Raw genomic sequence first — 12,439 nt, 5'->3', positions numbered from 1 at the left:
GGTGTCAGGTAGGGTTGAGGTGATATGGTCCTTGACTAGTCTCTCAAAGCACTTCATGATGATGGAAGTGAGTGCTACAGGGCGGTAGTCATTTAGCTCAGTTACCTTAGCTTTCTTGGGAACAGGAACAATGGTGGCCCTCTTGAAGCATGTGGGAACAGCAGACTGGGATAAGGATTGATTGAATATGTCCGTAAACACACCAGCCAGCTGGTCTGCGCATGCTCTGAGGACACGGTCGGGCATGCCGTCTGGGCCTGCAGCCTTGTGAGGGTTAACACGTTTAAATGTTTTACTCACGTTGGCTGCAGTGAAGAAGAGCCCGCAGGTTTTGGTAGCGGGCCGTGTCAGTGGCACTGTAATGTCCTCAAAGCGAGCAAAGAAGTTGTTTAGTTTGTCTGGGAGATAGACATCATGATCCGCGACGGGGTTGTTTTTTTTTTGTAGTCCGTGATTGACTGTAGACCCTGCCACATACCTCTTGTGTCTGAGCCATTGAATTGCGACTCTACTTTGTCTCTACTGACGCTTAGCTTGTTTGATTGCCTTGCGGAGGGAATAGCTACACTGTTTGTATTCGGTCATGTTTCCGGTCACCTTGCCCTGATTAAAAGCAGTGGTTCGCGCTTTCAATTTTGCGCGAATGCTGCCATCAATCCACGGTTTCTGGTTGGGGAATGTTTTAATAGATGCTGTGGGTACAACATCACCGATGCACTTGCTAATAAACTCGCTCACCGAATCAGCGTATTCATCAATCTTGTTGTTCGACGCTATGCGGAACATATCCCAGTCCACGTGATCGAAGCAATCTTGAAGCGTGGAATCCGATTGGTCGGACCAGCGTTGAACAGACCTGAGCACGCACGGGTGCTTCCTGTTTTAGTTTCTGTCTATAGGCTGGAGCAACAAAATGGAGACATGGTCAGCTTTTCCAAAAGGAGGGCGGTGGAGGGCTTTATATGCGTCCTGGAAGTTAGAGTAACAATGATCCAGGGTTTTGCCAGCCCGGGTCGCGCAATCGATATGCTGGTAAAATTTAGGGAGCCTTGTTTTCAGATTAGCCTTGTTAAAATCTCCAGCTACAATCAATGCAGCCTCAGGATATGTGGTTTCCAGTTTACATAGAGTCAAATTAAGTTCTTTCAGGGCCGTCGATGTGTCTGCTTGGGGGGGAATATATACGACTGTGATTATGATCGAAGAGAATTCTCTTGGTAGATAATGCGGTTGGCATTAGATTATAAGCAATTCTAAGTCAGGTGAACAAAAGGATTTGAGTTCCTGTATGTTGTTATGATCACACCACGTCTCGTTAATCATAAGGCATACACCCCCGCCCTTCTTCTTACCAGAGAGATGCTTGTTTCTGTTGGCGCGATGCGTGAAGAAACCAGGTGGCTGTACCGACACCGATAGCGAGTCTCGAGTGAGCCATGTTTCCGTGAAAGAAAGAACGTTACAGTCTTTGATGTCTATCTGGAAGGCTACCCTTGCTTGGATTTCGTCTACCTTGTTGTCAACAGACTGGACATTGACGAGTAGTATGCTCAGGAGTGGTGCGCGATGTGCCCGTCTACGGAGCCTGACCAGAAGACCGCTCCGTCTGCCCCTTCTGCGGCGCCGTTGTTTTGGGTCGCCGGCTGGGATCCGATCCATTGTCCTGGGTGATGGACCAAACAGAGGACCCGCTTCGGGAAAGTCATATTCCTGGTCGTAATGTTGGTGACTTGACATTGCTCTTATATCCAATAGTTCCTCCCGACTGTATGTAATAAAACCTAAGATTACCTGGGGTAACAAAGTAAGAAATAACACATAAAAAAACAAAATACTGCATAGTTTCCTAGGAACGCGAAGCGAGGCCGCCATCTCAGAGGAGTATAGAGTGCAGTGATGTGTCCTATAAGGAGTATTGGTGGCAAATCTGATGGCCGAATGGTAAAGAACATCTAGCCGCAACAGAGCACCCTTACCTGCATATCTATAAATGACGTCTCCGTAATCTAGCATGGGTAGGATGGTCATCTGAATCAGGGTTAGTTTGGCAGCTGGGGTGAAAGAGGAGCGATTACGATAGAGCAAATCAAGTCTAGATTAAACTTTAGCCTGCAGCTTTGATATGTGCTGAGAGAAGGACAGTGCACTGTCTAGCCATACTCCCAAGTACTTGTATGAGGTAACTACCTCAAGCTCTAAACCCTCAGAGGTAGTAATAACACCTGTGGGAAGAGGGGCATTCTTCTTGATCCTGACTAGTCTCTCAGTCCCTGGCGCTGAAAAACATCCCCACAGCATGATGCTGCCACCATGCTTCACTGTAGGGATGGTGCCATGTTTCCTCCAGATGTGACACTTGGCATTCAGGCCGAATAGTTCAATCATGGTTTCATCAGACAAGATAATCTTGTTTCTCATGGTCTGAGAGTCTTTAGGTGCCTTTTGGAAAACTCCAAGAGGGCTGTCATGTGGCTTTTACTGAGGAGTGGCTTCCGTCTGGCCACTGTACCATAAAGGCCTGATTGGTGGAGTGCTGCAGAGATGGTTGTCCTTCTGGAAGGTTCTCCCATCTCCACAGATGAACTCTGGAGCTCTGTCAGAGTGACCATCGGGTTGTTGGTCACCTCCCTGACCAAGGCCCTTCTCCCCCGATTGCTCAGTTTGGCCAGGTGGCCAGCTCTGGGAAGAGTCTTGGTGGTTTCAAATTTCTTCCATTTATGAATGATGGAGGCCACTGTGTTCTTGGGGACCTTCAACATTGTAGACATTTTTCAGTACCCTTCCCCAGATTTGTGCCTCGACACAATCCTGTCTCGCAGCTCTACGGACAATTCCTTTCACCTCATGGCTTGGTTTTTGCTCTGACATGCACTGTCAACTGTGGGGCCTTATATAGACAGGTGTGTGCCTTTCCAAATCATGTCCAATCAAATTAATTTACCACAGGTGGACTCCAATCAAGTTGTAGAAACATCTCATGGATGATCAATGGAAACAGGATGCACCTGAGCTAAATTTCGTGTCTCATAGCAAAGGGTCGGAATACTTATGTAAATAAGATATTTCTGTTTTTATTTTTAATAAATTAGCTAACTTTTCTAAAATCCTGTTTTAGCTTTCTCATTGTGGGGTATTGTTTGTAGATTGATGAGGATTTATTTTATTTGATCCATTTTAGAATAAGGCTGTAAGGTAACAAAATGTGGAGAAAGTCAAGGGGTCAAAAGTTTGGTGTTTGGTCCCATATTCCTTGCACACAATGATTGCATCAAGCTTGTGACTCTATAAACTTGTTGGATGCATTTGCTGTTTGTTTTGTCTGCACTTTCACCTCATAGTCATTGTATAATTTCAGATCCGAAGAGTACAGAGCCAAAACAACAAAACGTTTGTCACTCTCCCAATACTTTTGTAGCTCACTGTATATATGCATTTGCGACTAATGATCGGTGTCCATATTCATGAAGAACTCAGAGTAGGAGTGCTGATCTAGGATCAGGTCCCCCCTGTCCATGTAATCTTGTTCATGATGATCCAAAATACAAAACTGATCCTAGAGCAGCACCTATTCTGTAACACTTTATTAATACAGGTCCTGCTTCCCACTCTTTTTTCCTGAAGGGGGCAGTAAGAGTCTGTATGTTCTTCTTGGAAAGGTAGGTTGTCGCAGCCAGGATATACAATTGAGTCAAACTAAGATATATGGAGTAAAAATCCACCCGATCGATTGCTTCTATCTCTCTCCACCTGCCTTGCCATCAGCTAGGCTACTGTACCCCTGAGCCAGCTGGACTAGTGTGTAGTATGAGACTATAGACCTGAGGGAGAAAGGATGGAAGACTGTGGATTTCTTATTTATCACAGAGATTTTTTTGGGCTCCTGATGCATTTGTATAATTGATGGTCTGACAAGAATGTATGCTGTGAGATTTAATTGGGAAGACTTTGAGTTAAGAGCGGGCCCTGGTTTCCTGTCTCCACAGCTAACTGTCAGCCAGTCAAAGGATTCCACCGCCTTCCGATGTGCTGTCACTTTGTTCTCTGTTTTCTCAATGTCACATTGGGTCTTGATTGTCAACCTTCTTAAGATGTCTCCACGTCAATATGATTGCTGCACTGACAAGTCACTATGAGCATGGTTGAGGACTTTCTTTTTGTACGCTAGGCATGTTTTTCATCCATCTCCGAGGAGAAAAGGAATGCAGCAGACAAGGAACGATATTTTGACTCGAACTGAAGCAGTGTTTTATTTGACTGCTCGTCAAAGTTGTGTGACTATATCCCTCTAAAACTCCAGCATTGTGTGAGGTGTACTAAAACACACTACCATGGTATTAGATATGCTCCTAGTCTTATTTACACTGTGTCCTGGGTGTGTGTTGTGTTGAAATGTTATGGGGTAAGCTGTAGCACATAAACCTCTCTCTCTCTCTCTCTCTCTCTCTCTCTCTCTCTCTCTCTCCCTCTCTGTGTTGCGTGCAGTTCCTCCCCAGTTCTTGATAAAAGAAAGTTATTTTTGATAGTGGCGCCATGTAAAATGTAGAGAATAAGAGGGCTAGTGATAAATATTGAATATGGGGCGTCTTGGAAGGCCTCTTGGAAGTAGTGCACTAGGGTGCTATTTGAGACAGAGCCAAGGAAATGGAAGCTCACAGGTATAATGGTGTTGCTCACTGCTTTTAGGCTACCTTAAGACTGCTGAGGAAATGTTCAGGAAAGTATTTGATGCTAGATCGGTTATATAACCTAGTTTTAACAAATAGGCCCTACTTCATTTGAACAAAATAAAAGTCATTTGATAACACAATGACTGTTTCTGTTTTGGTTGCCATGCTAAATGTTCAGTTCGCTATAGAGTTGCCTATGGATGTTACAGATTGGTGATTTTTGTGAGCGGCAGTCGAGTGCTTTTCCAAGGAGTTTTCTCCTGCAAAGCCCACAAATAATAACTAAAATAGATCTGCATTAAGCGTTGCAGTCCAAAGGGTTTCTGTAGTGTACCATGCCTAATGCCTTGCCTTTAGAACTGGTCTCTCTGTATTCTGTAATTACACCGTCCTTACTCACAGGAACTGGCATAAGCATAACTTGGCTTAAATGACACCCTATTCCCTGTATAGTGCAATACTTTTAACGAGAGCCCTATGGGATGTACTTGTAGCCCTTGTTATATTCACACATTTCTCTCAGACTTGCTTCCCCCACTTTGCAGGCTAATGCAGGTTAAGTGCTGGGCTGTCCTGCGGTCATCATGACAGAATAAGGAGATTGGGTTTACTGTACATCAACTAGTGGGATGTCAACGGGTGTATTTTAATTAGCCAGTGTAAAAATGAGCTGTTGCTCTCGGTAATGAGCGGTTGAGCAATGTAGTTGTTGCTGTTTATTCCTCTGTAAAGTGTATGGAGACTCTGCGACGATGCACTTTAAATCAAATGTGACTTGACCTGTTCATAATGGCATAGGGTGGTCAAGTGGTCTAAGTCGCTGCCTCCAGATCTCATATACCGCTGCAGTATGGGTTTGAATACGGCCCACTGCTATATCAGCACACTCTCTCCTCTAGCTCTACCTCTGTCCTATCCTATAAACACTATAACACAGAACTATAACACAGAAAAGAATAATAGCTGACTAACTTGTTCATATGTGTTGCAGGGCCGAGGTGGGAACCATCTTTGCTCTGAGCTGGCTCATCACATGGTACGGCCACGTCCTGTCTGAGTTCCATCATGTTCTCAGGCTCTATGACTTCTTCCTGGCTTCACACCCACTCATGGCCGTCTACTTCGCTGCCGTGGTAAGAACCAATATTTAAACTGTGACCTGTCTGTTTATAGAATAGAATGGATAGGTTATTGTCCATTTTGTAAGGAATATAAATGTGTCTTGTGCCTTACTCTGTACCTAAATCCTTGTTTTCAGAGCATTTCTCTCTCATCTGCTTCCAAGTTGTCTGCTGGACATAATTCCTTTTTGGGGGCAGTGTGTATTTTCTATAAGTGAGCGACAGTCATTTGGGCATTTTACAACAGAGATGCATTCTTATTTGTGGTACAGTAGTTGCTAATGAACAACAAAACACTCATTAGTCTGCACATTCCACTAAGCGCTTATTAGACGGTATTGGGGAAACGATATCTCGCCAAACTTCAAACGTGTGTTTCTCGCTCGGCCCTTTGTAAATGGAGTTGTTTTGTGACTACTTGTCAGCAGCAACGGAAAACAAAACAAAAAGTTAAAAAAAGGCAAGGATTTCTCTTTTCTTACACACACACACAAACACACACACACACACACACACACACACACACACACACACACACACACACACACACACACACACACACACACACACACACACAGGAATCCAGGGCACTTTGTTGTAGCTAGACCAGTTAATTAAACAACTCTAATGAACTCACCAGAGGTTTGGTGTGGAGTACTGGCTGTGTTTGTGCTAGATTGCTTTAAATGGCCCCTTTCTTCTTCTTCCATAAGCCTATCCCCTGCTAGATACTGGAGCTGCACACAAACCAAAGGGGGCCGAGGCCTTTTGAAGTCGGGATAACAAGGCAGTCAGGAAATGTAGTTCATCCTGCCTCTTATGTTACTAGACACAGGGAGGCTTACCCCTTTCAGTCTGCGCCGTGCCAAAACCCTGTACCATTACTCACCGGGCTAAAACCCTATACCGTTACTCACCGGGCCTAAACCCTGTACTGTTACTCACCGGGCCTAAACCCTGTACTGTTACTCACCGGGCTAAAACCCTGTACCATTACTCACCGGGCTAAAACCCTATACCGTTACTCACCGGGCTAAAACCCTGTACTGTTACTCACCGGGCTAAAACCCTGTACTGTTACTCACCGGGCCTAAACCCTGTACCATTACTCACCGGGCCTAAACCCTGTACTGTTACTCACCGGGCTAAAACCCTGTACTGTTACTCACCGGGCTAAAACCCTGTACTGTTACTCACCGGGCTAAAACCCTGTACTGTTACTCACCGGGCTAAAACCCTGTACTGTTACTCACCGGGCTAAAACCCTGTACCATTACTCACCGGGCTAAAACCCTGTACCGTTACTCACCAGGCTAAAACCCTGTACTGTTACTCACCGGGCTAAAACCCTGTACTGTTACTCACCGGGCCTAAACCCTGTACTGTTACTCACCGGGCCTAAACCCTGTACTGTTACTCACCGGGCTAAAACCCTGTACTGTTACTCACCGGGCTAAAACCCTGTACTGTTACTCACCGGGCCTAAACCCTGTACTGTTACTCACCGGGCTAAAACCCTGTACTGTTACTCACCGGGCTAAAACCCTGTCCTGTTACTCACCGGGCTAAAACCCTGTACTGTTACTCACCGGGCTAAAACCCTGTACTGTTACTCACCGGGCTAAAACCCTGTACCGTTACTCACCGGGCTAAAACCCTGTACTGTTACTCACCAGGCTAAAACCCTGTACTGTTACTCACCGGGCTAAAACCCTGTACTGTTACTCACCGGGCCTAAACCCTGTACTGTTACTCACCGGGCCTAAACCCTGTACTGTTACTCACCGGGCTAAAACCCTGTACTGTTACTCACCGGGCTAAAACCCTGTACTGTTACTCACCGGGCTAAAACCCTGTACTGTTACTCACCGGGCCTAAACCCTGTACTGTTACTCACCGGGCTAAAACCCTGTACTGTTACTCACCAGGCTAAAACCCTGTACTGTTACTCACCGGGCTAAAACCCTGTACCATTACTCACCGGGCTAAAACCCTGTACTGTTACTCACCGGGCTAAAACCCTGTACTGTTACTCACCGGGCTAAAACCCTGTACCGTTACTCACCGCACAGCTCCTGGAACAGAAAAGAGTCTGGGGTATGAGTCTGCTGAGGTAGATGGTAGATTTACATTTTAGTCATTTAGCAGACTCTCTTATCCAGAGTGACTTACAATTAGTGCATTCATCTTAAGATAGTTAGTTCAGACAACCAGTACTTATCAGCAAAGTCAGTGCTAGTAGGAAAAGTGCATTAAAAATATATATATATATAATTGGTATGTTGGTCAACTATGTATGTCGATTTAAAACATCTTAAATAAGGATGTTGAGGCAGATTTTAAACTGTTTTTTATCTATCTTCAATATTAAAGCTGAAAACATTTTTAGGGCTACATCAGCTTTAATATTGCAGATAGATTGTACCTTCCATCAATGTAATTGACTGCATCACTTCCAATCTCCGTTACTTTAAGACATGAAGGTCAGTCAATCCGGAAGATTTCTTCAAGTGCAGTTGCAGAAACGATCAAGCACTGTGATGAAACTGGCTCTCGACGACTGCCACAGGAAAGAAAGACCCAGCTTCACGGAGTTCAACTAACAGACACATCTCAAAATCAACTGTTCAGAGGAGACTGCGTGAATCACGCCTTCATAGTCGAAACCACTACTAAAGGACATCTAATAATAAGAAGAGACTTGCTTGGGCCAAGAAACACGAGCAATGGTGGAAATCTGTCCTTTGGTCTGATGAGTCAAAATTTGAGATTTTTGGTTCCAACCGCCTTGTTTTTGTGAGACGCAGAATAGGTGAACAGATTATCTTTGCAAGTGTGGTTTCCACTGTGAAGCATGGAGGAGGAAGTATGATGGTGTGGGGGTGCTTTGCTGGTGACACAGTCTGTGATTTATTTAGAATTCAAAAGGCACGCTTAACCAGCATGGCTACCACAGCATTCTGCAGCGATACGCCGTCCCATCTGGTTTGCGCTTATTGGGACAGGACAATGACCCAATATACCTCCAGACTGTGTAAGGGCAATTTGACCAAGAAGGAGAGTGATGTAGTGCTGTGTCAGATGACCTGGCCTCCACAATCACCCGACCTCAACCCAATTGAGATGGTTTGGCGTGAGTTGGACCGCAGAGTGAAGGAAAAGCAGCCAACAAGTGCTTAGTATATGTGGGAACTTCTTCAAGACTTGTTGAAGCTGGTTGAGAGAATGCCATGAGTGTTTAAAGCTGTGATCAATTCAAAGGATGGCTTACTTTGAAGAATCTCAAATATATTTTGATTTGTTTAACACTTTTTTTGATTACTACATAATTCCATATGTGTTATTTCATAGTTTTGATGGCTTCACTATTATTCTACAATGTAGAAAATAATAAAAATAAAGAAAAACCCTTGAATGAGTCGGTGTGTCCAAACATTTGACTGGTACTGTACATACATGCATACAGTTGAAGTCGGAAATTTACATACACTTAGGTTGGAGTCATCAACCACTCCACAAATTTCTTGTTAACAAACTATAGTTTTGGCAAGTCGGTTAGGACATCTACTTTGTGCATGACACAAGTCATTTTTCCAACAATTGTTTACAGACAGATTATTTCACTGTATCACAATTCCAGTGGGTCAGAAGTTTACATACACTAAGTTGACTGTGCCTTTAAACAGCTTGGAAAATTCCAGAAAATGTGATGGCAATAGAAGCTTCTGATAGGCTAATGGACATCATTTGAGTCAATTGGACGTGTACCTGTGGATGTATTTCAAAGCCTACCTTCAAACTCAGTGCCTCTGCTTGACATCATGGGAAAATCAAAAGATATCATCCAAGACCTCAGAAAAATAATTGTAGGCCTCCACAAGTCTGGTTCATCCTTGGGAGCAATTTCCAAATGCCTGAAGGTACCACGTTCATCTGTACAAACAATAGTACACAAGTATAAACACCATGGGACCACGCAGCCGTCATACCGTTCAGGAAGGAGACGCGTTCTGTCTCCTAGAGATGAACATACTTTGGTGCGAAAAGTACAAATCGATCCCAGAACAACAGCAAAGGACCTTGTGAAGATGCTGGAGGAAACAGGTACAAAAGTATCTATATCCACAGTAAAACGAGTCCTATATCGACATAACCTCAAAGGCCGCTCAGCAAGGAAGAAGCCGCTGTTCCAAAACCGCCATAAAAAAGCCAGACTACGGTTTGTAACTGCACATGGGGACAAAGTTTGTACTTTTTGGAGAAATGTCCTCTGGTCTGATGAAACAAAAATAGAACTGTTTGGCCATAATGACCATTGTTATGTTGGAGAAAAAAGGGGGAGGCTTGCATCATCATGTTGTGGGGGTGCTTTTCTGCAGGAGGGACTGGTGCACTTCACAAAATAGATGGCATCATGAGGAGGAAAAGGATGTGGATATATTGAAGCAACATCTCATGACATTAGTCAAGAAGTTAAAGTTTGGTCCCAAATGGGTCTTCCAAATGGACAATGACCCCAAACATACTTCCAAAGTTGTGGCAAAATGGCATAAGGACAACATAGTCAAGGTATTGGAGTGGCCATCACAAAGCCTTAACCTCAACCCTATAGAAAAGTTAAACAGTTTAAATGCAATGCTACCAAATACTAATTGAGTTCATGTAAACTTCTGACCCACTGGGAATGTGATGAAAGAAATAAAAGCTGAAATAAATAATTGTCTGTACTATTATTCTGACATTTCACATTCTTAAAATAAAGTGGTGATCCTAACTGACCAAATACAGGGAATTTTTACTTGGATTAAATGTCAGGAATTGTGAAAATACATACATACATACATACATGCATACATATGTACACATCTATTTTTTTTTATACAGTGAGGGAAAAAGTATTTGATCCCCTGCTGATTTTGTACATTTGCCCACTGACAAAGAAATGATCAGTCTATAATTTTAATAGTAGATTTATTTGAACAGTGAGAGACAGAATAACAACAACAAAACATCCAGAAAAACGCATAAAATGATTTGATGTTTCACAAAAGTTATGAACCCGTGTGGCTCAGTTGGTAGAGCGTGGTGTTTGCAACGCCAGGGTTGTGGGTTCGATTCCCACGGGGGACCAGTATGGAGAAAATGAAAAAAAATGTATATAATTATTGCTAAAAGTATTATTAGATTATTGATCAATTGACTATGACTTTTCAGATCATCCAGCAGTGCTATTTGCAGAGATCCAGGTAAATGCTCCAGGTAAATGTTGCAATTCTTCAGCCATTCCTGGACCTGTGACCAAAAATAAACCACATATGGACAGTACCAAAACAAATTATCTAATCATTCTGTCTCTTCGCAGCAAAATCCGCAGAGCTGAGAAGGTCATCAACAGTTAGAAAAAGAGTATAGCTAGACAAACTGTAACTACTGAAGGGTTGAATGGGACAAAGCTAATATAATAACCTGCTAATATTCTGTCTCGTTTATAGATCGTCCTGCACAGGGAGAAAGAGGTGAAGCAAACCGAGTGTGACATGGCCATGGTGTACCACATCCTGTCCCAGATCCCCCAGGACCTGCCCTACGAGGAGCTCATCACTGTGCTTCAACTCAATCCAGTGTTGTGACTACTGTTGCCAGGAGGACTTGTGAGCTAAAGAATAGAGGCTGCTATTACATCAGAACATGAGGAGATGTGGACCATGCCAGTCACATAATACAGGAGGAGGAGATATTACATGGTAGAGAATGTAACACAGTTAGATTGGGCTTGCAGACAGTGTTAACATTATCTGCAGTGTAGCCACAGCAGGGGGTTCCAGCCTGCCTGCAGACTCTTGGATGTCTGTCTTTGCAAAGGACGGGTGTTTTACTATGCAGGCCATGGGTCCTCTAGACCCCTCAAACTCAACTCTGGACCTCGAAGCCAGTTCCACTGCTTTTTAATTGTTCCCCTCTTATCAGGGACTGATTTAGACCTGAGGCACCAGGGCAGGTGGGTGCAATTAATGATCAGGTAGAACAGAAAACCAGCAGTACTCCGGACCTTGTAGGGTAAGATTTGAATACCCCTCCCGTAAACTACAATGCTCAATATGTGAATAAAATGTATAATCAGCTTCAAGTCTGAACTGGTCTGAAACAGGGAATGTGAGGAGAGAGAATCCTCTCTGTAGTATTAGCAGTAGATCCAACTTTGTTCAGACAGAGCAGAGGTAGCGCAGAGGTAGAGGACTCTTGTGGTCCTTTGGGATTTGTTCTTCCACATGTCCAGCAGGTGGGGCTGTTGAGCAGCAAGTCCCCCAGCCCACACAACAGAGTGGCTCCCTATGCTGCTGGAGCTGATCCTCTTCCTCCTTAGTGTCTATTGTGATGTGGCTGACGTTCAGTCCTGCCTGTCTGCATCCCAGCCCTTTGTATGTAAACGGTATCTGTCAGTCTACGAGATCTGCTAGGCTCACCTTAATGATGCTATCAACACCAGTGGGAGGTTATGAATACCTTTCCCACAAGAGCAATGTTGTTCTCCCTCTATTCATGTCTCCCTCCTGAGCAGAAATGCCATCTAAATCGGACAGAAATCTGGTTCATTTTAGATCTTACAGCATTTCTGATTCTCTCGCTGTCTCTTGTCAGAAAAGGTTGTCT

General features: G+C 43.9%; 1 protein-coding gene across 1 annotated transcript in view; it reads left to right on the top strand.

The window, feature by feature from the left end:
- Positions 1–11,710, top strand: part of LOC115175572 (TBC1 domain family member 20-like) — a 28,320-nt gene extending 16,610 nt beyond the window's left edge. Inside the window, exons 5-6 of the mRNA XM_029734878.1 lie at positions 5,659–5,800; positions 11,281–11,710. Of these exons, the coding sequence (XP_029590738.1) occupies positions 5,659–5,800; positions 11,281–11,418 (280 nt within the window). The 3' untranslated portion in view covers positions 11,419–11,710. The remainder of the gene's footprint in view (positions 1–5,658; positions 5,801–11,280) is intronic.
- The last annotated feature ends 729 nt before the right edge of the window (positions 11,711–12,439 follow it).

The sequence above is a fragment of the Salmo trutta genome, chromosome 36 (assembly GCF_901001165.1).
Source record: "Salmo trutta chromosome 36, fSalTru1.1, whole genome shotgun sequence".
NCBI classification, from domain to species: Eukaryota; Metazoa; Chordata; class Actinopteri; order Salmoniformes; family Salmonidae; genus Salmo; species Salmo trutta.
The sequence above is the reverse complement of the archived record's forward strand: the minus strand, read 5'-3'. Positions and strand labels throughout refer to the sequence as shown.